Consider the following 26872-nt stretch of genomic DNA (forward strand, 5'->3'; position numbering starts at 1 on the left):
CTCTACGAAACAAATGAAGCAATCTGAGCAATGCTCCTTTCTGTTTGTCATCTAGAAATGGATTACCTGCAAAACCACCGCACCAACTGTCTCTGTTCTAGGGGGACCTTTTTGCTTTTGTAGGGGGAACTTTTCTCAAAGACTGCTCTTTCGTTGAACTCAAGGGGAGGAAACTCCTGCGGAGTGCCCCAGCAAAAGACAACTCATGCAAGTGAAATAACAAAGGTGTCCTTTTTAACTGGTCTAAGCGCCTCACTCCTTGTTCTTCACATACGCCTGACAACTGGCATCTTCCAGAACTGCGCCTTTTACACCGACAGCCGTAATTAAATGCTGCTTATTAGGAATGAAAGTAGGGCTAGATGATTTTTGTTGGTTCCCCCCCCCCCCCCCCGTCCATTTGCAGTGTTTTCCTCCAGGGCAGATTAGACTATGACAGAGTGAGATAAGTGGTGATTTTGTCTCCTTTGATGACAGAATTGCTTTGTAAACAGAAGGAAAACCCAGTGCTGAGAGTAGCCATGCACCATTAGCACACTGCGCTATAATGGGCGGGGGGGAGGGGGGGGGGCTGCGGAAAAAACCCAAATCCTGGGAATTCAGAAGAACATAAATCATTGTATCTAGATTCCCTCTATTTGCAGGCAAATGCATTCCATACCGTTTCTCCCTTGCGTGTTCTATTTCTCCCTCACCTGCTATGAACGCAGGTAGTAGAAACACTTTGTAAGGTGCTAAATGTGGATACCGCTGAATCGTCCCTAGATTGTCCGGTGGCGCCTACACACATATTTATCAGTGTATTGGACCCTAATGATTATTTGTGTCTTTGATATGGTAACAAAAAAATCTGGATCTCCTAGCCCTGACAGGCAATCGGTGTTCACCGCTCATCATTCAACCTATTGCTCTGTCAGTGTATGTGTTCCGCCAGGCTCAAGGCATGTCCCCCCTCAAGTGCCTCAATGGGCGGGTGATAGGAGGGATGTGTCTAGCTGGGGTGCAGTGGAGAGCAATGCCTAGGGTGCTTTGGATGAGAGAAGAGAATATATAAAGCAGGGGAGCATTAGGGACCCGGATGTGTAAACCAGGGGGCTACTTGTGAAAAGTAGTAAAGAAGTATCGATGCTGGGCACTACAGCAGCGTCTATGTAAAGCCGGGTGCATTTATAGAGAGGGGTGACCGTGGCTGGCTGGAGTTCGAATCTGGGCTGTATAGTGAATATCTACAGATGGGGCGTATTCGATTAGTGTTGCAGGAGTAACGCTGCGGGGTGCATTTGTGGAGAGCACTGGGGCGATGTATAACGTAATGTAATGGCGTGGCTGAGTCTAACTGGGGTGCTTTCTACCAGAATTGAAAGATCCCAGCGGGACAAAGTTTTACCTTTGCTGGGAACGTTTTGTTAAACGCCAACGAAACACAGTTGGGAGGAGAGGGTAAAAGCGGAACAAAACTCTCTGCTAACAGGTCTCGGCAACTGGAGGAACAAATCTCCTTCAGTTGGAGAGGCATAAAACAATAACTTGAAGGGGTAGCTTTGAAGGAGAGTGCAGTCTGGAACCCAGTGTGCCCTTGGGAAAGATGAGTACTGCTCAGGTGACCCACTGCTGCCACTAATTTCTACCACTATTTTCTCCCTTTCCATTTTATTTTTTAAACACTTTTGCATTGGCAGAATCCTGCCTTTAGCTGGGGGTTGTAATTAATTTCTGCTGCCCTGCTAATTGCTGTAATTTGAACCTTACTGTATAACCTTTGCGAGCGCTTGAAGATCTAGTGTGAATCGCACATTTCATGGCTCATTGATCATCACTCATAGCCCCTCCTCCGCCCGGCAGCAACAGGTCTCTGAAGTTAAGGTGAGGTCTGGAGCAGGAATTTGAGTTAGTTCTGGAATAGGTTTAAAACTGGGGCGAGGACTGGGAAGCGGGCTAGAGTCAAAGGCGACTTTAGGGCTGGAGCAGGAGTTGGGGTTCCAGCTGGATCTGGGGATGAAATTAGCTCTGGATCTGATAATAGCTATGGAGCCAGATTAGCTTTACAAAAGGGAGCTTTTGAATTAGGAGTGCTTTATGGAAGCATTGAGGGGAGGGGGGCCTGGGTTTGAAGATGGAGCTAGCCTAGGGCAGAACTAGAAGGCGATGATAGGGCAAAACTGAGTCTGAAATGAGGGCAGGATCTAGGATTAAGGCTGTGCCTCAGTTTCCTCTCCCACCCTTTGTCTGTTTTCTCACTTTCTTCATCAGGGACTGTATTTTGCTACGTGTTATACAGCGACAAGCACAATACTGCCATAGATCTTGGTTGAGGCCCATAGACTTCAGTGTAATACAAATCAATAATTATATAATGATATAATAAGCCGCTGTTTATTTACAGATAGTTGGGTCCCACTGGCTCCTTCCCAAATTTCGCAGGCAGGACAGGAGCACCCCGCGGGGAGTTTTGGAATCTCTATCTGAAACCTCCTTTAGGCCTAAATCAAACCGGACTACATTTTAGACAATTCCCAAAGGGGGTGACTCTAGAAGAGATTCCAGTCCCGTAGGAGAGACCGGTTTCTCGATGCAGTTTAGCAGAGAGCTTTTCACACTTACTAATGCTCTGCTGCATTCGGGCTAAGGAGAGGCGCAGAACCAGCACTTTACTGCATGCAAGAAAACTATCCAGCCTCTGGCATGTCGCCTCTGTTCTGGAAAAGAAATGCAACCCAACAGCAACCTCTTTAGAATCAGCAAGAATTGCTACACGGAATATCTCCATGGTATCCCTTTCCAATCCAGACAGTTACATTGGAGAGTAGCTCTTATCCCAAGTGAAGGCAGTTGCTGAAATGGCGTATTTTTTTCCTGATCTTCTGTTGCAGGCACTCCCCAGTGTCTCAGATCCAAGTATTATTACAATCCTGAATTCGACATATATTTAATACTATCCTGGGGTAACAATTCTCGTAGTTACACCGCCTCACGGCATTCTACAAGTACGATAGAGCAAATGGGGGCAGGCCACCCCGGAGAAATAGTGCATTTATAAAGTTTTTTTCAGAACAGTCAGTCCTTTCCCCCTCCATTGTTGATATTAACTGTATGCTGAATATATTCAGAGCATCCCATCTCTTTACAGGCCTCTAACTGTCACACCCTGGTGAAAAGACGCCACTTTTTCTCCTGTTTGAAATGCTGATAGCTTTTAATAATAATACAAATATAAACCGATTTTATTTTCTGGCTGTGGTGTATACAACATTCCACAAACCTTTTCTAAAACAGAAGCATTTCAATCAAAGGAACGCTGGACAAAGTAGCCCAAGAAATGTACTACTGAAATCTTGCACTTGAACCAATTTTTGTAAAACAAAAACCAACCAAACAAAAACCACTAGTACTTTAAAAATGCATAAGCGACGAAATTAACTGAAAGAGTCTAAACAGTTTCAAAGTTAATTAAAAATATATATAACAGAAGGCCTAATTTTCTAAAGTCACTCACCTTTATAGAATTAAAAGACTACACACACCACACCTATTTTTAACATATAGGGCCAAATTCTGGTGCCTTTACTCAATTAAGTAGCTCCGTTGACTTCAATGGCAATACTCGTGTGAGTCAGGCTAGTGGGTCTTGATCCTGGATCAATTTCAAGTATGAATGTGTCAGAGAGAGAGAAAGAGAGAGAGAGAATGAAAATATTCATTTGTAAATTTCCCATCATTGTTAACTGCTTTCCGCAATATCGCGTTTAGATGACCTTTAGCATAGATTTGAATGTCGTCTTGAAAGACGATCTCGATATATTTGCTCTTTGTTTATCCACAGTAACCCCTGTAGCAGTTAAGACCTGTATTCTGCCCTCTTCAGCAAAATCAACGCCTCAAAAGGCTTATTTTTACACAGATTTGTAGAAAGCCTTAAATGTGTGCTTATATATGCCACAGCACGCTAAAGACACCTCGAGACTTCTTCTAAAGCCTCTAGGCTAATTATTAGGAAAAGTAAAGCAGCCCCCACCATCACCACCACCATTACTGTATACCTGCTGCAACAAAAATAATCTACGATGCGGATGTCAACTGATCAACAAACTGAGCTCTTCCTTTAAAAATCTTACCGCGGGGGAAAGGAGGAGGAGGAGGCAAAGTTACAAATATACATATATACGAAGGAGCGATGTAGTTAGCATTAAGGAGAGCGAGATGTGTCCCCGATCCTGACACACTAGTCTAGGTGAAGCAATAAAGGCAAATCCATTTCATTGGCAACTGATGCTGGTTTTGAATAGCGTCCAGTCCCCCCTCGTTAGCTCCCTATCAAGTAGACGGCCACACGTTAAGATGAGCAAACATTTCTCTCTGGGGGTCCCGTTACCGTCTCCATCTCTCAGTCTTTGGCTTCAAATCAGTCCCGAGGGAATCCGGTGCATCCCCCCTTCCATCAAATGCAACCCCGACGCTCCGCCAGCAAACAGCAGAAGGAACTCCCACCAAAGTCCCTGCTCCCTGGGGGATTGCTGACCCATGGAGATCGGGAAGGCTCTTGCGGGAAAATAAATAAATAAATAAATAAAAAGAAGCGGGGAGCGGATAAGATTGCCCTGGCTGCTGTAAATCCATCATTTACCCGGACAGGTTGGGAGCTTTTGAAATGAGCTGGCGGAGTGAATTCCTAGGCCAGTGCGCAGGCGCGGGCAGGTAGCACCCAGCTCTTTATGACCAGGTGAGAGAGTCCTGTTGCAGGTAAAAGGAGGATTTGCCTAAAGAGATCACGGGGAAGCAGCGGACGGATCACTCAGTCCATGACCAGCAGGGACTTTGTGTTAAGGAGCCCGCGGCCAGAATGTCAATTCTTGCAAAAATGGGAGACTGGCAGGTAATGCAATCTCCCTTTTCTTGTGGGCCGGGGTGGGGATGGTTATTGAAATAGAGATCTAGCTCAGAAAGGTGAGACTATCAGCCCTTGGGGGAGCTTAGGAGCCGTGCCACAGAGGAGAAAAACACCCCAGGTCCAGTTATTTGTTGATCGGTGATGAATGGGTTCTTTCACCGGGAGGCCCTGGGTGCCAATTCAACAGGTGGGAAATCTCCGCGAGCCAGTGACTTGTCCAAGGAAATTCCCACTTTCATGGGAATCATGCAAGGGAAGTAATTGGCGTTTAAAAGCCCTTGGCTCTAGTGATTTCATGATCTCAGCTCCCTAAGGTGACTGAATTTGCCCCCCAGGTTTGTCGAATGGACATGTGTACCTGTAAGTTATCCAATTTCTGCAAGTAACTCTTTCGGTAGACCTTGATGTTTCCAGGCATACTTAAAGGATAATTAATGATCATACTTAGCGTTTCATTTGTGGGATCTCTATATATAACTTAGCCAAAGTGCTGGCTGCTCTGCAGACTTTATGAAACAGGTTTGGGGGACGTGGGAATGATCACTTGTAACAGTTTTTAAAAATCACAGAGTATGTGCGGTCGCTACAGTCTGGTAGGACGGGCAGCAGCGTGTCACTAGGATGCAGACAATATTATTTGGATAACGACTTTAATTTGTTTTCAATCCATGTGTCTTCATCAAACGACTCTTCTCTTTTAGTCAGGGCCCTTGGATGACTAGAAGAAATAGTTCAATTAGATGATTTTAAAAAAATTGGTAAGACAGAGGGAAACTCACACAGGTAGCATCATAGCAGACTTCCACAGCCTCTTGCAAATCATTATTGCCTTTTAATATCATAGCTACTGTCCGGCTTAGAGTTCTTTACTAAAATGAAATATAATATTAAAACATGGCGCTCTTATATTACAGAAAACAGCTCTTTTCTGGGTAACCGTATTATGATATAGGAGACAATATGAATATTTCCTTTTCTTAAAGTTTTTTAACAAGATATTTAAATCGCACTCACTGATTTATTTATTTATTTATTATAGCAGTAGCAGGTTGTTTTGAAAGAAATAGAGTGTACTTTGTACACGGTAGGTTATTGCATTTTTACCTTCCGGGTCTGGTACAAGTGATCAAAAGAGAAGGATTTTTTTAATTAAGTGAACTCTAATACAATAGCATTTTTGGTTTATCTTGCTTTAAATCTCTTACTGTTCTTTCCTTACATTCAGACATTTGGCCACCTAAATGAACATAATTTAAGATTTGCATAAGCAATGTGTTAATGTGCATAAATCCACGTCCTTCATTCAGCAAAATGTATAAAGGAATTAGCAAATGAGGGCAAGAAAATAGTTCTTAAGTTACAGAGGTGAGGGGGGGGGATACCCCACTGTTATTCAAGCAATGTAGTGGTGATCATTTTTGTAACTATACACTTAATTCAGATCAGTGGTCAGAAATTAGTGTAATGGAATATTGCAAACAGCGTTTTAAGAGACCCACTCACGTGCTTACATAAAGGTTGAGCTGGTAGATCTACTGTCATTACAGTGGGCTGGAGTCTCTTGAAATACTCCGGGTTCTAGCACACCTGACATTATGATTTCGAAACCTGCCCTTGAAAGCAAATCCAGAGGCAATAAGAAACCTCGGCCCTGTTTCATCTGATACCGAACTTTGAAAAGTTGTAGCTGTAAATGTGGCCTTGCAGGCTGGGAACTGCTCTGCCAATCGGTCGGGGAATATTTCAGGCTGCCTGCATTGTCCGGTTTCTCCAGATCACCTAATTAAGCACAACAGGCCTCGACTGTTGCAACCCCACCAAAAATGGTAATGAAACTCGCCTATTGATCTGCCTTTAGAGTGATCTTCCAAGCCCGTTATCGTCTGGGAGCGAAGCTGTGTTCTGATGGTTGGATCCTCAGTGTACACATTCACATTCAATTACCTGAGCTGTCATGGTAATGACATTTATACAAACCTGGCCCGACAGACTCCAGAGCATGGCTCTGACACAAGATGGGTCCTTTCAGGAGTCCCCTCTTTTTGCAAGAACTATAGAGACTCATTTGCCAGCTCCATGTGAACCTTAATGGTAGTAAAACAACAATTTACTCTCTTGCACCTGAAGACAAAAGACAAAAGGGGAAAGAATTGGAGAGAGACGAGATACGCCCACGAAATTTCGGGGGTGGGGGGGCAGAAACAAACAACCCCAAATGTCTGGAGCCTTCATTGCTCACGCAAAAGGTGTAGGTATGTAGGTATGACATTGCTCTGGGTAGGCCGTGCAGCGGACGCTTCATCTCCCAGAGACATCCGTGGCCCGGGGTTTCGCCTGGAGATTCAGGGAAGCATGTTTATCCTCCAGCTGGGTAAATCCCTCCTTGAAGGTGAGAACTTGCTGTGTGGAAGATTGCTCAGACCTGTAGAGCCAGCAACAAAAGAAATGAGCGTGTCTATTTAGAAATCGGGCCTTAAATTGCCCTGCCTTCACCAAAAAAAACCCAACCAACAAACAAACAAACAAACAAAACGTGCCCTTCACCAGCCTCAAATAACCCCCAACTGGTTCAAAAACACAAGGCTGCCATAATTCTCTAGCGAAGTGTTGGAAATGGCTCCCAACCCTCAGCCTCTTAAAGAGCGCATACCAATGTGCCTGGCGGAGGGGCCGAGACCCTGAAACTGCCCCACTAGATGTCCAGATACAGTCAATGGTCGGGTTGAAAGTGTCACGGGGACGTTTAGAGGTCGATTTGGTTTAAAAGGCTTTCGGGGTTTTCAAAGGCAATGCAAGGTACTGCCCAAGAACCCGATTAGAATTAACGCTGTGGGTAAGTAAGGTCGTGGCGTTCCGGATTTGCCGAACAGATCAAAGAAACACATGGGTGGAAGGTGCCTGTCTGAATCTGGAGAGGCATGGGCAGCCCGGTGCGCCACAACAGAGAGTGACTCAGCATTCGTAACATTACAGAATAATAAAGAACTCGTCAGTGGTTTCATTAATGATGGAAATCTTGTCCCATCATGGGGCGAGGAGGACTGAGCAGAGTTAGTTCTCTATGGTCATTTTGCTGGATACTGTTAAGCTAATAAACTCCGCACCTAAGAAACAACAAAGTTTGTTTCGTCCTTATGCCAAATAGCTTGCAAAAGAGTTTCTGGCTGCAAATGTGTTTGCATCATACTTTGTATAATAAGATCTTCGGTTTTATTTTTTTATTTTTTAAAGAACTGTAGTTATGCAATAGAAAACATCGCCCGAGCAGAACAAAACAGTGTACAAAAGAAAAAGCCTTACAAAGACCCAAAAAAAAAAAAAAAAAAAAAAAAAAAAGAGAGAGAGAGAGAGACGGAGGAAAACAAAAGCCACCATGTTAGTGGAATAACCTCGTTAGACTAAAATGCTGATTTTTTTCTCCGAGCTTTGACTTTGGTTTATTTAAAACAGTAAAGTCTATATGTGAGGGGGGAGGGGTTTGCTCAGGCTAATCAATAACACACACCACCCCAGTATGAAAATCGAGTAGTGGTTGCTTCTTTGATTTCGCTCTGTACTTTTCTCCACGCCGGAAGCCAACATGCAAAAGCAGCAACAACAACTGGGGCGAGGGAGGGGCGGGAGGGGGGAGAGGGAGTGCAATATACACATGCCCAAATCTAGATTCGGCTTTTCTCCCCCTCCAAAAGAGCTGGGTTGTTTGGATAAAGCCTTTTGCTTGTGGGTCCTTTATACCTGTGTCCATTGTTGCAGGTTGTTGTGCTGGAGAGCAATTGGACTATTGTTGCTATGCTAATGAGGCGATTAGGCTGTTGGTAAAGAGCTGGAAAAGGGAAAAGTTTCTACCATTAGAGGGAGATCTCAGAGCGCTCACAGGAGCTCTCCAAACACTCCACCAGCCGCACTCTGCATACCAGAGAGGCTCCACTTTAGTGAAAGACAGGGAGAAACAAATCCGCTCTCGCGCCAATCCATGAAAATGCTTTGGAAACTGACGGATAATATCAAATATGAGGAATGTGAGGTAAGCGCTTCCCTGGGCTGGGGGCAATCAACTGGCCCAGCAGCTGTGAATGGGACCGTGCAGCATCCATCGATCCGTGAATTTCGTTTAGGAAACTTCTGCTTCTTCGCCAGTCTTCTTTGCAGCCTTACAGTTGGAAGCAATGGCATTGGGCTAGGGAGCCTTTAACCAGGAACTTTGGGGCTGTTGGAAAATCGCGTTTGTCAGAAGTATATGAGAAAAAAGCAGACTGGAGAAGATAATAGCATCTGTAGCTAGATCCTGTATGTAGTCCCTATAATGATTCCATCCATCAGTATGGAGGGATGAATGGATGAATGAAAAGGCAAAGAGAAAAAGAGGAAATAATTATTTTTACACGAGAGATGCCAGAGGGACCCCAATATTTACCAAAGACGGATGCTTAAAATGATATTTTGGGTGTAAGGGCTAGTTAGTAAAACTGAGTTGTACAATGATCAAGAGTCAGTGGATGAACTAAAATCAAACCTTTTTGAACGTACACCCAGCCTCCTAATTAATTGTCTAGCTTTTGATTCTATTATTTTAACAACTTTTAAAATAAAATCCGCCTAATTATTTTTTTTTTACTTTGAGCGACTAAATATACATGTCTATGGAGAGGGGGGGGGGTGTAGTGATATATACAAAAATATTCAGAACAAATCGACAGAATGAAACCGACAAATGCTATTTTTAAACGTTTCGCAAACGTTGCTGTATGCAGTGCATCTAAACAGACTAATAAAGGGTGCTGCTGCTTTTTAAAAATATTTTTGTTGTACTCTCTGTAAGAATATACACGTCGAAACCCTAATCTGGTCTTTCAAGGTACATATCTTGGGTCTTTCATTTCCCTCAGAATCCGCTGACTTCTTTTTGTAAGGATATAAATAGAAAGGAACCGGCGAATCACTAGACCCGAAGATTACTAAAATAAATATGTTTTAGTGTGGGGCTGATATTTGGGGGGTGATTCTGTCTACAAATTATAAATTGAATAGATTGAGTGCAGTCCTAGCTTGTCTTCACTGGGAATCAGAAGCTAGCTTTATATGAATGATGCATCAGGGTTTCCCGACCCCCAAAATATTTCTCTACTGGTTTAGGAGAAAAGCAATTCCTCTTCACCCTGGATCGGTGTGTAACTGTGCGCGTGTGGGTGTGGATTTGGTTGTAACTATCTTTTGTTGCCTTGTGCTATTGTGACTTTGCACGGAGGTGCTAAATCCAGGTGCGGATCTACAAGCCCTGGTGTATTAGTTTCGGTGATTTCTTCGAGAGGAAATAGCAGTTCAGTCTGGTGTCTTTTACTGGCTTGGAAACAGGAGTTTTAGGTGTCCTTGCAGGGCAGTAATTAAGATTTTCGTACTCGCTCTGAATAGACTGGTATTCGACCCTGGGATAGTGAATAGGATCTTTTCAAAATAACAACAACAACAACAACAATCATAACAATACATGTGTGACACACGTTCTCCTGAGATGTCACAGCCGCATTGTGTGTGACAAGAGGCGATAGCATCAGCTCACCAGGTGACAGAGAAACAGGCAGCAACTTTTTCAATGGCAGCGTGCCGCGGAGACATGGTGATGTACGTTTCAGCGCGGGATTAAAGCTTTATTTGGTTAGGTGTGTGCACAGTTTTGTAGGAACATGCAAGGAGGCAAAGTGCCTGTTGTTATGATAACCCCGCAGTCCGCCAGCAGCAGCGGCAGCCGATCGGGAAAGTGGAGCAGGCATGTCATCTTTTAGGGAGTTGTTGTTTGGGAGTTGCACAGCCAGTCCGACGGGTTGTGCCGGGGCTGGGAGCCCCAGCTTGCCAGGGCCGGGAGTCGCCTCCCTTTCCGTCCCCTTTCCCCCCGACCGCAACACCCCCTGTCCCCGATCCTCCCAGCGTGAGGGGAAGCTCATCGGATGCACTTTGGGGCTCCCCGGCTCCCCTCGCCCGGCTCCAGCCGGCACCAGAGCGGGGCTGGGAGGAGAAGGGGGAGAGACAAAGTTTCCCAGCTCGCTTCCGGGACTCCTTGGAAGGACGCGGCAGGGGCTGAGCCCCGGCGCCTCTCTCCTGCCTGATTCCTCGCTAGGATCAATCGGGGTCTGAACGGCAAAGAGGGGATCAAAGGTAGAGGGGTAGGCGGAGGAGGCGGCGCTGCAGCCCGGGGCCCCGGTCCTGCACTCTCCGCGGCTCTCGCTCGGGCTCTCGCGGCTGGCTGGGGCTGGCTGAGTTGGAGCCGTCGAACCATGGAGGTGCGGCTCGGCGAGGCGCAGCAGGCGGCGGCGGCGGGAGAGCAGCTTGGCCCCGCGGATCAGCCCCAGCTGAAAGGCGGTGGCGGCGGAGACTGCAGCAAAGGGCCCGAGAGCGGCTCGGGCACCAAGAGAGAAGCAGGAGCCCAGCAGCTGCTGTCGCTGGCATTTGAGGCAGCAGGATACTCGCAGCAGCAGCCCGAGGTGTGCCCCGCTCTTTAATGCCGACTTGGGGGTTCCCTCTCCCACCCCCTGTCTCTTCCTCCCTCTCTTTCCCATTCCCCCTCTCGCTTTCTCTCCTCCCTCTCCTCCCTTACCCACTATCCTCTTTCCTCCCCCGTCTCACTCCCTGTTTCCCACCCTCTCCCTCTCCTTGCATCTCTTTCTCTTTCACTTTTGCATGCCCTGCAACCTTTTAAAATGTTGCCCCTTTCCTGTGATTCGTCAGACGCAGCAGCATGTCCCCTCTCTCTCCCTCTCTCTCTCTCCCTTTTTGTCTCTCTCTCGCTCTCGCTCTCTCCCCCATCCCTGATTAGATACACTGATTCTTCATTCAATGGACGTCATTTAGAACAGACTCTGCCTTGAGTTGCTTCCTCGCTTCACGCTCGATTTCCAGCCATTCTTCCCTTATTAAGTATTCGTGTAATATTAATAGTCATGAATATCTGCTATTAGGAGTCTCAAGGAAGGCAGCAGAGCTCTGTTATTAGGAGCTCAAGTGGAGCAGCAGCTAAGTCAAAGAAGGAGAAAAGAGAGAGAGGGAGGAGGAAAAAAAGGATTAAGAAACAAACACACACAAAAAACTTTGAATTCTAATATCACGACAGGATAGAGATCGCCTGTTCAACATCGAATGAAGGGCATCAGGAATTTGTTCAAGTTCTGATGGATTATAGTAGAGCTTCCTCGATGCATGAGAAGCCTTGGCGTTATGGTCTTGTAGTCATAGTGTAGAGCTGGGCTTCTACCACTTCTCTTTTTGTGTGTGTGTGCGAGTGTGTGTGTGTGGGTTCACATTGGGGCACTTTTCTCTGATTTTTCTACCCTGACTTGGTATCCCAGACTCTTCGCAGATGTTAGTACACAGTTTTTCAGCTATGGTGAGTTGCTTCAGCATTATATCTTAGGGGGTTTTGTTTTGTTTTGTTTTTTTGCCTTATTGTTGTTTGTCGATGATGATGTTGCTACTTTGGCTTTTACACCCAGGTTTCCTACGAGGACATTTCTGCCCCCCCCCCCGCAAGTCAATCTTTTAGCTTTTTTCCCCTGACTGCCTCAAGTGAACTACAAAAGGCTTGTTTATACCATATCCGCCTTTATTTCTTCACTTTCCCACTTGTAATTGGGCTATATTCAGTATTTCTTCTTTTCTCCTTTTTCGAGATAATAACCTCATGTGCTATACAATCTATATCATGTAATGATAGCTCTCTTATCTCTCCTCCCCTCTTTGGGGGCTATTAATTTATCTTAGACATACCTATGGGCTTTTATTTAGTAACCCTCCCCCCCAGTTCCAATTATAAACGGACAAAATAATGCGCATTCATTTTATTTTTGTTTATATTTATCCAGCTGTGTGTCTTAAGATGTCCTGCCTTTTCATTATTTATGCAGTATTTTATCTCCTTCGATTTGCTTTCCACCTCAATTAAATATTTTTCATTTAATTTGTATCCTGTAGCATAAATCTCTAGAAAGCAGCGCATATCTATTGAATGGGGGTGAAAAGGCATATCGTAATATCGTGTTTAAACATTTGTGAAACTTGTAATTTAAATGATTGCTTTATTTCAAGCATTTTAGACACACTTCTATGTTTAATCGTAATAAAATGGCAGTGCTCTTTGATTTTCTGTGTTTTTCTTAGATACATTAAAGATAATCTAAACAATAATATTGTTTTAGTTCTGTTTAAAGCCAGCAAAATACATTTTGGTAGTGGTGAGGTTGATTTTTTTTTTTTAAGAACAATGCCCATTTAAAAAAAAATCTTTTAAAAAATATGTTTCATGTTCCAATGTAAGAATACGAATTCTGGGCATAGCTATTGTAAATACATACTGCATTTCCACTGGGATGGGTTGCTCTTTTAAAGATTTCTGCCTAGTTTTGTTGCCACCATGTAAAGAGAAAAGTCACAGACAGGAAAATCTCCAGGTCTGCTTTTCTCCGCTGGGCAGCAAATGAATTGCAAATCTTGTCTGATCGTTGGATGGGTGAAATTTACAAGCCAATTTTACTGTAAACAGTTTGATTTTATCTTTTCTTTTCTTCTCTTCTCTTATTCCCCCTCAGGATCGTCACGATGGCACCAGCAATGGGACAGCCCGGTTACCCCAGTTGGGGTCTGTAGGTCAATCTCCCTACACCAGCGCCCCTCCACTCTCCCACACCCCCAACGCTGACTTTCAGCCCCCATATTTCCCTCCTCCTTATCAGCCCATTTACCCCCAGTCTCAAGATCCTTATTCCCACGTTAATGACCCCTATAGCCTGAATCCCCTCCATGCCCAGCCTCAACCCCAGCATCCAGGATGGCCAGGACAGAGACAAAGCCAGGAAGCCGGGCTCTTACACACACACCGGGGGTTACCCCACCAGCTATCCGGCCTGGACCCTCGTAGGGATTACCGGCGGCATGAGGATCTACTGCATGGACCCCATGGGCTCAGCTCAGGACTAGGAGACATTCCTATCCATTCGATACCTCATGCTATAGAAGATGTACCGGTAAGGAGGATGCATACGGTCTATGTTATTCACCCACAAATACAATTGCAGGACAGAGTGTGTGCCTTTTCTCAGCAGAATTTATAGTTGCCTACCCAAGGCAGTGTGTAAAGAGTGGAAAGGCTTTTGTCACACGGAAAGAATTCAACCTAAACAACAGCAAAACCAAAAATGCCAAGGCCCCCACCAAGAACAATAGGTTCCTGCAGCTATACCCCACCTCCTCTGCCTTAACAGTGTCCACTAAAATATAAATAAATCAAATTACTGTCATCATTAACAATATCTTTCATTTTCAAAGACAATAAGCTGTTACCATAGGAAGAATATTTAACCCCGCCATTGGGCCTTGCATTTGGGATTGCTCGGTGCCTTGGGGAAAAAACATTAGCCTGAAATGCAAGAGCTCATTAAATGCCCTCCCAGCCAAAGATTAAAAAAAAAAAAAAAAAAAGTGGAAGAAAGTGGCCTAAGAAGAAAAATCAGTTCTTAGTGATTACGGAATTGGCATATGGTACAATGACGGCTAAAGTTGTAAGAGGATACATCCAGATTCTCTACTCTAAAGGAATTATGTGACAAATCAGAGAGGAGGTATATTAAAATGCTGCCTTATTCTTTTAGCTGGAGTGCTAAGGGATGACCTCATAAATCATTAGCAATAGGTTATCAAATTCTATCCAGACCTCCTACACCCTATATTAAATTAAATGTTTAGAGACTATTGGATAATACATTATTTTTGGTCTAATTCTGTTATCAATAAATACAGTTTAAAATGATTTCTAATTAAGCATGACATTAGCACATTGGCTATTTCCAGTGCAAGATGGCTATTGTTCATTTGGAAGTACTCTAGTGCAATGTGATTTAAAGAATTTGTTTGTCATCAAAGTTCATATTTCTGGTTTTCTCCCTGAAAAAAAAAAGACAGAACTTGCCAATAAATTTATTAAAGTTCATGGAGCTCCCGCTAAGAGGCTAAAGCCGCTTTAGTTATAGGGGAAGGAGGAGGGGAATTGTGGTATCTGGATGTGATTTTTGCTAAAATGCCATCCCAAATTACAGGATCAAATATTACAACAATATATCCGCTGACAGTTTAATGAGTACAGTTTCATGTTGCAAGGATAATGTTCAGATGGACTTACCTATTTTTTGGTCATTTTGAAACCTTTTGTAAATTATACCTGGGGAAATAGTGAATTTATTACAGCTCTCTTCTGGCTAAATTAACCACAGAAAATTGCTGCTTATGTTTAGCAGTTTTGCAATAAACGCATACATTTCCCAAAGTGGAGGTTTTAGTAAGCAATTTGGATCCGTTGAAAACAGATCGATTCTTTTAACTTGAAATAAAACGTCATGAAGGCAATATTTAGAAGAAACTCATTTGTTGACTGCTGGGTCATAGTTACTGTAGAAGCATGACCTAAAATATTTCTCTGAATCCTCCGTTCCTGCAATTGTATTTTGTTAAAGTGGACTGTCTTGGAGACCCCTTTTTACAGATATTTTAAGTGCATATCATTTTATTAATCTTTCAAGCACCTATGAATTCTTATCACTGCTATATTTCGTGAAAGCCAAATGCCATCTGGTGTAAAGCCTTAAACTAGTCCAGTCATTTTTTCCCTGTAAAATTGAAACAGCAGGATGCATGAGCAAATAAAACAAAATAAAATAAATAAGAGAATGTATCTTCTGAGAGTATTATTCAGTTAGGCAAAACCAAACGTTCTTTTAAAGGAATTTGGGTCAGAAAAAAGGTCATTCTGAATTTTCCCGTTGCTGCAACAGTTAACCTTTAATAAAAATCACTGCTAAATATTTAAGAAAATCCAGTAGATGGTGCAAATTATTTAATCATAAATATCTCTGTGGGATTTTAAATTTAATAGTCCTCGCTGTATGGAATACGTGTAGAAATAACACAAATAAAAGTATTATGCCACACTACATTTACTTTATGGGTTTAGGGTGCATGCATAAAGGGATCATATTTCCCCATATAGTTAAAACACAAGAACTGCAGCAGTAGTCATTTCTGAACATTTCTCAATTTAATTATACTTAAATCCAGAAGCACTTTAGGCAAGTTACAAATGAGAGCATTGAGTATAATAAAACCTGTAATAAAGCAACTTAGTACCATCCACCCGGAATCATTGAGATCAGGCACAATTAACAGGAGCATAAATCCAAGACAGAATGGAAAATGTTAGAATCAGTATTATTGTTGGACAAAGACTAGAGAAGGAAGTAATAGTTTTTTAAATGGTAATGCCTGTGTTTTGTAACGATTGCGAAATCTTCTATCTCAGCAGCACTGGTGTTAATTTGTAAACACAGCCAGACATTATATTGCCTGTCAGTTTTTGAATTAGAAAACATGATTTCATTTTACTTTCTAATCACGTTCTGACTCCGGCACATAAAATCCATCTGTAAAAGAAACAACAAAACCTGCTAGTGGACAATAGTAAAGCAATCGGCTCTTCAGTCTGTTTTCATAGCACTTTTCTGATGTTCGTTTCAAGCAATGATCCCCCCCCCCCCCCCCGCCCGCCTGTTTTCCACAGTGAAAGTGTGCAAATGCTTTGCCTCTTTCTCGCACCCCCTCCCTTAAAATATTTCCAAATGATTTCCAGTGCGTCCCCCCCCCCCCCCGGTATTTCTCCCGCTAGCTTCCATTGTGTTTTCCTCTGCCCTCGCTGCAGTAGGCACAGGAGCAAGACTTCGCGTACTTGATTGTTGTTATAATAGGGATTTTTTTAAAAAGAGTTGAGGTACAAAACTAAACGGTGACTTGGATTTCAGGGTCACCATTGCACTTTGTGGCAACTCCCAGTGTTTTTATTTCGAAGGAGAGAAAAGAGGGGGAGAAATCTAAGCTTTCTTTAATTTAGAAATGCCCAAATCCCAATAAACGGAGATCAGATGTTTACATATAAATTGTAAGGAAGAGAAAAAAATAATTGATAACACACATACAACCTTCCTGACATTCGTTTCCCTTTGTTATGATTATAATTTACATCCCTATGTATTTCTTTTGTTGCAGCATGTAGAAGACCCGGGTATTAACATCCCAGATCAAACTGTAATTAAGAAAGGTAAGCCACTTCCTTTAGCATTCCAAGCATGTCCTCACGAGCTGGGTACTACTGAAGGGAGAACTTGCTAAGCTCCCCCCCCCCTCTTTTTCTTTCTCTTACAAATATAATTTACTAAAGGGTTGTGAATGGAAAATAAAATAGATCATCAGTGTTGAAAGCAGCCTTCATTTAGTAGTAGCGTTTGCAGTTTTCAAGAAAATGTTGCAATATTATCTCAGATCCAGTGTTTTAGTTCATTATAATGCATTTCACTTTTGTAACGAGACCAATTAATCCAACTGAGTGGCATTATTTATCGATGTTGAGAATTTGGGGGTTCTGAAATGGTAAGAAATGTTTTCCATATTTTTTTTTAAATGAGGATGATGAGTAAAAATGGTAGATGGCTTTGTAGAAAAGGTGTTAGGTTCTTTAGTCTGATCACTTGAAGGTTGTTTAGACGTGGGTCTTTAGGAGTGGTTGTGAAAACGGTTCCTAATTGTGTAAAAGCTATTTCGTGCTTTCATTAAAATCTGGTTTCCTATCTTCCTTCAAATGACCCTAAGGATTATGAAAATATTGTTCAAGGTAGTGTTTGGTTCTTGATGAAAAGGTGGAAAGTCATTGGTTTGCATTTGGATTCTGTTTACTGAGCTGTTGTTAGAGTAAAACTTATTGGGTTGAATGCTTAGGTATTATTCGCTCTGAGCAATAGTATGCTTGTATTTTGTTGGCAAGGTAATAATATTTGGGTATTCTATGCACCACCAGAGGATGATACTATATAAAGCGGTTCTCCTTTCTTATTCTAATCAGTATACAGTAAGCTAGTTTAAAGTTTCATTTTTCTGTCTGTGAAGCCTTTGTCATGTCAAATTAGATGTGCAAGGGATAAATCTTAAGAGATGCTCTTTCCAAGTCGACATGATAATTGGCTCTTTTATTAGTAATCTCAAGAGTTCGTTTAACTCCTATTGTCTCTATTAGCCTCCCCAGAGCTATTAATGTCACAAGTGATCTATCCAAAACCTAGAGCCCCCCCATAGGTTTGGACTATCCCCACTAAAGTAAAGATGTAGGGGGGAAAGCAGCACACATGACAAAAGAGAAAGAGAGTAAACATTTATAATGTACCCGTGTGGAACTTGAATGCAACCTAAATTCCATGCAAAATAATATGGACATGTTTCACTTGTGCTTAGTAATGCTGGGTAAGGCAAGGGCTCAGTACGCTTTTTGGTGGCCCTGAATTTATTCCAACAATGGCCTGAACCTGGCTGCGTGGGGGTGGGGAATATGGGATGATTTTTATTTTCGGTAGATATGTAGTTAAACACCCAAGGTTTCTGGGCAGATGTATTCATTCACATGGAAGGTGCTGTAATTTGCTCTTCAGTGTTTCTTTTACTGGAGAACACTGCACAGGCGCATCAAAATATATTATTTTTGTGTGTTACAAATTGAAAACAGGGTAGCACAAGTTAAGGCACACGTTCTCACTCTCTTTTGCAGTTACGAGTACCGAAATACATATATCAGCCTAGCATTTTGTACTATATTAATAGGCAGCTAGCTGCTTTTTGAAACCTCCTGTGAATTGCCCTCTCCCCAGTTTTAAAATATTGCACTTTATGTGACACCACTTTTACAGGAGCCTTCCTATTAAAAAACAGATACTTGCTTGTGTGGCTGGCTCATACCAACTTGCTTCTAAGGCCTAGCTTATTTCAGGAAAAAGCGAATGTGCACCTTGATTATTAGACTGTCTCTAGATTTTATAAATGGTATTTTTAATGAAGGGGGGGACGGGACGTGGGCTTCCAGATACCAAACATACAATTGGCTAGTCCTAAAATCTTTGTGCGAGTTCATTTATTCATTATTATCTGCATTTAAGGGCAAACGGAGACCTTGGGAATGGGGTTTGGCTAAAGCAGCTCCCCCTCCCCCGGTACTGTGCACTGATCATGGGTCGCCGCCCAGCCCACCGAGGGGGAGAGGCAGCTTCACAGCTGCTTTAGTAACCTGGACTCTTCTCCGTAAGGAGAGCCCGGCAGCCTGGCTGGGGAGCCCCCCCAGCAGCGCTCACTCTTCCCGCTGAGCCTGCACTGACAGCAGCTACTCGCTGGCTCGCTTGAGTCCGAAACAGCGCCACCCTCCCCCCGCTTACCCCTCCCCCCACCTCTCCCCGCCGCCCCCTCCCCACTCTCCATCCCGGCGCTGCCTCATCCCTGGACCCCCCCCCCCCCGCGCCGCTCCCCTTCCCCGGGCCCGCACCCTGCGCTCCTCTGCCCGCTGCGCCCCGGTCCCCGCTCGCACGTGGCGCGGAGGCCGGCTGGGGGCTGCCGCTGCGCTGCGGGGCCCTAACGCCGCTCTTCCGCCCCCCCCCCCCCCTTGTCCGCTGCAGGCCCCGTGTCCCTCTCCAAGTCTAACAGCAACGCCGTCTCCGCCATCCCCATCAACAAGGACGCGCTCTTCGGCGGGGTGGTGAACCCCAACGAGGTCTTCTGCTCCGTGCCGGGCCGCCTCTCCCTGCTCAGCTCCACCTCCAAGTACAAGGTCACGGTGGCGGAAGTGCAGAGACGCCTCTCCCCGCCCGAGTGCCTCAACGCGTCCCTGCTGGGCGGGGTGCTCCGGAGGTGAGGGGAGGAGGGAGCCGAAGGGGCGGGGCGAGGAGGGGAGGGGAGAGGAGACACCCCCGCCCCGCATGGCCTGGCAGGCCGGTGCTCGCTGTAACGCGCGCTCTCCGCAGCCAGCCCCCGGAGCTAGGCTGCTCCGAACCCATGACCCAGCAAGAGCCATCACAGCGCGCGTGCAACAGCGCCAGGGCCCTTGCAACATCCCAGCATGGCTGCAGCCGAGGTTCCTCCCCCCTAGCACTTGCCGGCAGTCCCATACAGCATGCCACAACACGCCACTGCAATTAGTGCAACGCCACCAGCCACTCTGCATCCAAGTCAGCATCCCATCGCACACCAGGCCACTGGCAACAACTGCAACACCACAAGGAGAGGCCACCTCTCATCAGCATCATCACATGAGGTCACTGCAACCATAGCAACACAGTCCAATCTACAACTCCACTAATGAAACACAAGGCCTCTTGCAAACAAATGCAACACCACATAATGATGTCACTACAACCAAACCATTTCTATATAAGGCTGCTACTTGCTATGGTAGGATACTGCAAAGGGGAATATTTTGTTTTAAAGTGATGCTTGGATCCTGAGCGGTAATCGTTTTTGTGTGTGTTGTAATACACAAAGGATGCAGGGGATACCCTCCTCTCCCCCAGTCTCCCCCCCCCCCATGAGAAATTTGGTATAGTAATTTTTTTAAAAGTTTGGGTTCTATAGTCAAATGATACAACCATTCATTGGTGATTTCTTTCTTAGTTACCTAGGGGTTATAATCTAATCCATACAATTAAAGATCACTTGGGTAGGGAATAAAATCCAGAATTAATTAATAGGAAGCTTCATTTAAACAATTTATCTTAACCTGTCTCTGTTGAAAATAGTAGATAGGTATTTAGAACTTAATCTATTTGCTGAATACAGTGAAGTTCTCTAATGGTAATGTAAGTTTTTGACCTTTTAGATTAGTCTGCTAAATAATGCATTAGATATTGCAAATAAATCTACTTTAGCAAAGTTCCCATTAGGGGTAGTAATGTGTCAAGAGCTCTAAAATGATTATGGCTTTGGCCAAACAGATCTTGTTGTACCTCTGTGCTAGTATATGGATTGATTTGGTAGGTTAGAAAACATTTTAAAACCACTCAAATTTCAAAAATAACCACAAACAAAATATATCCTTTTCAGTTAATTTTGTATTCAGCTTTGCTTTAATTGCCTGTTTTTCATTCTTAGCTTTTCCAGGCATAAAACTTTCCTAAATGTCCCTTCATCATCAACATTATTTTCTAATACATTTTGGGAGGTTTTTAAAGGAACTGAAATATGACCTGGTGCAGATTAGTCATGTTCTAAGTGGTTTTTATGTGTGAAACAGGGCGAAGTCTAAAAATGGAGGGAGATCTTTGAGAGAAAAACTGGACAAAATAGGATTAAACCTGCCAGCCGGGAGACGTAAAGCTGCTAATGTCACCCTGCTCACATCACTAGTGGAGGGTAAGTGACTCAAAGATTGGAAAGGGTTCGTTTTGCCTAATAGGATAAATCCCCAATTTTTTTCAGGCCTGTGTTCCTTGTTTGAAGGAGGTTATTTTGTCTAGTCTTCATGCTTGAGGAAAATGTTAATTCTGTAACTGTGTCTTTTATGTTAACCTGAAATGTTCTGAAATATCTCTTGCATACTTAGCATTGCCATATATATATATATATATATACACACACACACACAGGGTGCTATCTGCATTCTTATTCAGGTGAATTATCCTACTGTAGTGAATTGACTTCAGTGGGAGCAAGTATGGGCCTACAGGAATTTCCTCTCTGAATAAGGACTGCAGGATCAGGCCCATAAGTATTACTTATGTGAGTGAAAGATACAGGATTCAGCTAAGTGTTTCAGTCCCCTCATTCCATCCTCTGTCTACCACTGAGGACTAAGCAATTTTAAATGTCAAGAACTGCAGCTACTCAAAGTTAAGTCTTCCCCCCCCCCCATAAACAACATAACAGTAAATCATTTAAGTTATTCTGACATCTGCATTTGAGAAATGCGAGACCATTGCTTCCTGAATTAATTTGGGAATCCTTGACCTAAGTCATGATTTAACAGTGTCCTGAAAGCCTCAAAGTTGTACTCTTCCCCTACCCACATTTCTTTTTTCTTTTGGTTCTTATTTTCAGAATATATGCTTGTTTTATTATACTACGCTTCACTGTTTTACTCTTAGATGAAAAGGTGCAACTTCTTTAAGCCTTCAGACTTCATGTGCTTTAATATTTCCAATGTAGAAAGCTGAAAGAGGTGCAATCATTTGGTTAAAAATGGTTACTTTGTCACAGCTGCTTACAAAAAATAAATCTGGGTCAGTCTAAAATATCTTTCCTCCTCTCCAGTTTTGTTTTTTACATCCCTTTACACTGATTTTGATTGAGTCTGTAAAGTGCTTTTAAGGATGCTTAAGGTAGCTTAAGTTTGGTTGTGTAGGAGTGATTTTATAGCTTTATTCTTTTTTGCTATGTATCATAAGAGATGAAGTAAAAACATATAAAATTGCCAGATTTGATTTTTAATACAATATTATCACTTTGGTTATTAAGTCCATTATATTTTTACTGCTGTGTAAGTCTTTCTGAACTAAAATGGCTTTACAATTGCACCAGCACTCTAGTGTAAGAAAAATAAACAATGGGAGAACTTGCAAAAAGTCTAGGTTTGGTGGATGCTAATATTATTTGTGATGTTAATGAAGATGGAGAGTATTTTACAGTCATCTATTGTTCTATGTGGTCTCCACATACGAGGGCTTTAAGGAATTATTTAAAAAAATAAGAACTATGGGTTGATTTTTCAGATAAACTGGTAATGGTGGCTAATTTTTTTGCATGATAATATAAAAATTGTTTGGGCTTTGAGTCCCGTGGCGATGAGGCAGTTTCTAGAGTACTGTTATTGTTTATGATCCGCTCCATTTTATGGAAACAAGCTCACTGGACTGAGGCTTTGAAGCTCTAATTGGCGCATGCGTTCTTCCGGAGCTGGAGCTAATGGCAGGAAGCCCTGCAGTAAAAAACAACTGGTTCAGGAAATTAAAACCAAAGATTTGAAAATCAACAAAACAGACAGACTCAGTGGAATGACCCTAAAATTCTCATGGTTAATCGTTTGGGGGGAACAGATAATTATATGCGATCAAGTTAAATTTTAAACACTTAGCTGTTTAATGCATTCTATTTAGAAGAGCTCTAGGAGTAATTATGATCAATACTAATAATTTATATATTGTAAAAGAACAAATATATATATAATGTCAAGGCAAATATATATTTCCAAAGAAAATAGTTAAAAATGAAGTACATACTCTGTGTATCTATATCTACTTAGCGAGAGATTTAAACTTACAAATACATACACACAATTTCATTTCTAACTCTTTTCTTGGACATATATATTTGTTTTGACCTAGAAAAGAAAATTCATAAAATGAGGATATCTGTAATTTGCACACTAGGCAGTACATTTTAAGAGAAAGTCTAAGTGAAATACTGTGTAGCTTTTGCTAATCTACTTTGCCCTATGTGCTGTGTATATTGATTCAATGTGCGTTTCTCCTCACCCCCTTTTCAGGAGAAGCAGTACATCTAGCTAGAGATTTTGGGTACGTCTGTGAGACAGAATTTCCTGCCAAAGCAGTTGCTGAATTTCTCAACCGACAACATTCCGATCCAAACGAGCAAGTCACAAGAAAAAACATGCTTCTAGCTACAAAGTAAGACATTTACCTTTCTGTTGTGTTACTGAGTTGTAAAGAAAAGAACAGGTTTGGGGGCTTTTATTTTTGTTTGTTTGTTTTTTTGCCATGCAGTAATTGGCTAATGATTTTGCAAATTGTAAGACTGTGAATATGCATTCATAGTATATATTATAGCAAAAAGTATATAACCAGCTTTATTTTCTAAAGTGAGTTTATGCAGATTTTCTTGAAAGCAGGTTGTGAAATCTTGGATGGATGTTTATTTAAAGAAAAAACAATAATTCCTTAAAGGAAAACATTTGCTGGGTCTTTATCAATTTAGGCACTAGGGGAAGGTTTCCTATTGACAGTAAAATAAAACTGACACATTAAACTGATTTCAATTCATTAAAATCTGCAATGGTTCTTTTTTTTTCTAAGCAGATCTGTTACCTAGTGAATATAGGGATATTACAAATATATTTTAAATGACAATCTGTATGCAGTTAAAATGCAAGTGGAGTTTATCATTGGTGGGGCTGACTAGGCTTCCAGGTGGTGTGTGAAAAGAAAATGATTGTTTTGATATGTTTGCTGGAAATTAAAAGGCTTGTTTAGTAGCCCTTAATTACCAATGGAGATGTCACTAAAGGGCACAGTGCCAGAGGGCACAGGCAGAGGATGGGATCCAGTTTATGGCTGGAAGACATTAACAGAGGTTTTAGAATACAAACTGTTTCAAAACGCCTCTAATCTCTGCTATAAGGTATTATTTTCTCAACAATTTGTGCAGTGACTGAAATATAAAATATAACTTCTGCACAAGGTCCATATAGCCCTGTATCCTTCCTTTCCACCTCCATGAAAGGAAGTTTCTGGATCCCAGCCAGTGTCACCTTGGCCTTTGTGGAGAAAGTCTCTTTTAAACTATATATATATATAAAAATAATAATTTTTTTTAAGAGCGTAATTTAAATCCTTAACTTCACCTCTCTGGCCTCTACCCAGTAAACCTTGGCTTTCCTCCTGCCACAGCCATTGTCTAGCTTTGTGGAGAAGAGAATAAATCTCTCCTATTCCAAAAACAGGATCATCCACAAGGCAAATAAATACCTGAGCCTCCCTCTCAATATTACATACCATATATCCTGTTCCATATTGCAGAGATACTCTAAGTTGCTTATTGACAATGTGCCAAAATACAACATCGGAGGAGGGACATAGAAATATTGTGATGACCTGTGTAGGATTGAACTGTTTGTGGTGTTAGTGTATGTGTGTGCGAGAGAGTGATTTGTGATGTGTGTATTTGAAATGTTTGGTGCCTTTTGGGTGTGTTTGTGAGAGAGTTTTTATATGAGAGTGTAAGGATACATGAGCGAGTGTGAGTGAGTGAGAGAAATGTGCATGTTTGTGTGTGTCAGCGAAATGTGTGCGTGAGTGTGAAAGAGAGAAATTTCTCCGTGTGTGTGTGGGAGAGAAACAGTGTGTGAAAAAAGAAGTATGTGTGTGTTGTGAAAGAGAGAAGCATGTGTGTATGTGTGTGAAAGAGAGAAATGTTTGTGTGCATCTGTGAGTGGGAGAGGTGGCGGAGGGGATGAAAGAGAGACCTGCTTGTCTGTGTGCCAGCGTGAGTGAGAGATGTGTGTATATGTGTGTGTGTGTGAGAGAGACAGAGTTTGTGTGTGTGACTCAGAGAGAGGCTATGTGTGTACAGGGGGAGCAGTCCCCTTGATCTGAAGGCTTGTGTAATCTAGCAGGAAGACTGCACTGGCTTCGCTGCTGACAACAATGGTTCATCTCTCTCTCTCTCACTGCTCCATTTGTGCTGCAGACAGATCTGTAAAGAGTTCACCGACCTGCTGGCTCAGGACCGATCTCCCCTGGGGAACTCTCGGCCCAACCCTATCCTTGAGCCGGGCATCCAGAGCTGCCTGACCCACTTCAACCTCATCTCTCATGGATTCGGCAGCCCTGCGGTGTGCGCCGCCGTTACCGCCCTGCAGAACTATCTCACCGAGGCGCTCAAGGCCATGGACAAAATGTACCTCAGTAACAACCCCAACAACCACACAGATAACAGCACCAAAAGCGGCGACAAAGAGGAGAAGCACCGAAAGTGAGGATTTCCCCCCTTCCCGCATCCATCCATCCATCCATCCATCCATCCATTCATCCCCCTCCTAGCTCCCTCCCTCCCTCCCTCTCCAATCACCCCAGGCTACAGCAACAAAATCAATGCCCTTCTGCCCATCCTGTTCTCTAACTCTGCAGGACTACGCTGTCCTTCCTCCCTTCCAGCCTTCAGCACTTCATTTGCTCCCAGTTACTTCCCCACACCTCCTTACCCTGCTTTGGAGCCTGAGAGAACAGAAATGGGTGATGGAGCCAGCAAAGAAAAAAGTTCTGTCTGAGTTTGTGAACTTTTTTTTTTAAAAAAAAAACAAAAACAAAAAGAGGAAAATAATAATAAAAAAAAACAAACAAAAAGAAAAGGAACTTTTTTTCTAAAAATATATAAAAACAAATAAAAACAAATTAATAAATAATACTAAAATATAAATCTATGAGCTTCATCGGACTGAATCACCAACTCCCCTTGCATAAACTTCAGTTAAGATTGTAGCCATATTAAAAAAACAAAACAAAAAAACAAAAACAAACCTAAAGAAAAGCAAAAGGCAAAAAGGATTGATGACATTTTATCAGTATTGTGAATAAACTTGAACACAAAACACACGCAATTTCATGTCATGTCTTCAGTTGTAGAACTTTTTCCTGTCCAAGGTAAAGCGACCAACTTGAACTTTCTATTGCGACACGATTCACAGTTATTATATAAGGGAATCAGTGTTTATGTATGTATATATTTATTTATGTGTAATTTAATGGGAACTGTAAATATGGTGAGTCTGTTTTAAGCCTTTTTTTATTTATCTGGTGATCTTGTTTACCTCTTGTTTAGTGGGTTTTAAATCTTCCCTTCTTAGTTCATCATGTGGTTCATGGTACTTATTTAGAAATCAGAGTTTTTTTGTTTTGTTTTGTTTTTCTCTGGGATTCATCATTTTTTAACCCTGTTGTAGCATGTTAAAGGCGACAATGAAGCAACTGAACAAACAAAAGAAAATTGAATTTTTATATATAATTAGTATTACATTTAGTTTCTCATTGAAAAAGAAAAAAAATAAAGTGATGTTGGATCCAGGCAAGATTTTTAAACGTTAGTGGTTTTACAACTATTACGTGTTGTGGAAAAAAAAAGTTCATTTTCACCCACTGTCCTCCTGAAAGTATCATCAGAGCAATAAATTAATATTGTCTTTTAGATCAAGGTTTAGTTTTTCTTTTCTTTGCCCTTCCCCCCCCCCCCCCGCCCCCAAAGAACTTCAAATATTTGGGACCACCTGGTATCCTGTATTTCCACTGGCCATATTGGAAGCAGTTATAGTTGTATTGTATTGAGTTGTGCTGGCAGTAGTTTCCATGCCTGTCAATGTATCATAGTCCT

At 42.5% G+C, this 26872-nt stretch overlaps 1 protein-coding gene across 3 annotated transcripts; it reads left to right on the top strand.

Annotated features, from left to right (window-relative positions):
• Nucleotides 1-4837: 4837 nt before the first annotated feature.
• On the top strand, nt 4838-25484 carry TFAP2A (transcription factor AP-2 alpha). Of its 3 annotated transcripts, XM_065398837.1 has the most exons (8): nt 8865-8909; nt 12234-12260; nt 13459-13893; nt 16958-17009; nt 19399-19630; nt 21009-21127; nt 23256-23397; nt 25196-25484. In XM_065398837.1, exons 1-8 carry the CDS (start codon nt 8865-8867, stop codon nt 25482-25484), a joined length of 1341 nt encoding a protein of 446 aa, XP_065254909.1. The 3 variants fall into 3 exon arrangements, with proteins under 3 accessions (XP_065254911.1, XP_065254910.1, XP_065254909.1); XM_065398839.1 differs by lacking the exons at nt 8865-8909; nt 12234-12260 and adding an exon at nt 4838-4870; XM_065398838.1 differs by lacking the exon at nt 12234-12260 and having other exon boundaries at nt 8859-8909.
• The last annotated feature ends 1388 nt before the right edge of the window (nt 25485-26872 follow it).

This window comes from Emys orbicularis, chromosome 2 (genome assembly GCF_028017835.1).
Source record: "Emys orbicularis isolate rEmyOrb1 chromosome 2, rEmyOrb1.hap1, whole genome shotgun sequence".
Lineage (NCBI taxonomy): Eukaryota > Metazoa > Chordata > Testudines > Emydidae > Emys > Emys orbicularis.

Bases quoted from the DNA above. Each gene is read 5' to 3' on its own strand.
- TFAP2A (XM_065398837.1), top strand. From the start codon at position 8,865: ATGCTTTGGAAACTGACGGATAATATCAAATATGAGGAATGTGAG. The intron at 8,910-12,233 runs GTAAGCGCTTCC...GACTCTTCGCAG, and splicing joins TCAAATATGAGGAATGTGAG to ATGTTAGTACACAGTTTTTC. The intron at 12,261-13,458 runs GTGAGTTGCTTC...ATTCCCCCTCAG, and splicing joins TACACAGTTTTTCAGCTATG to GATCGTCACGATGGCACCAG.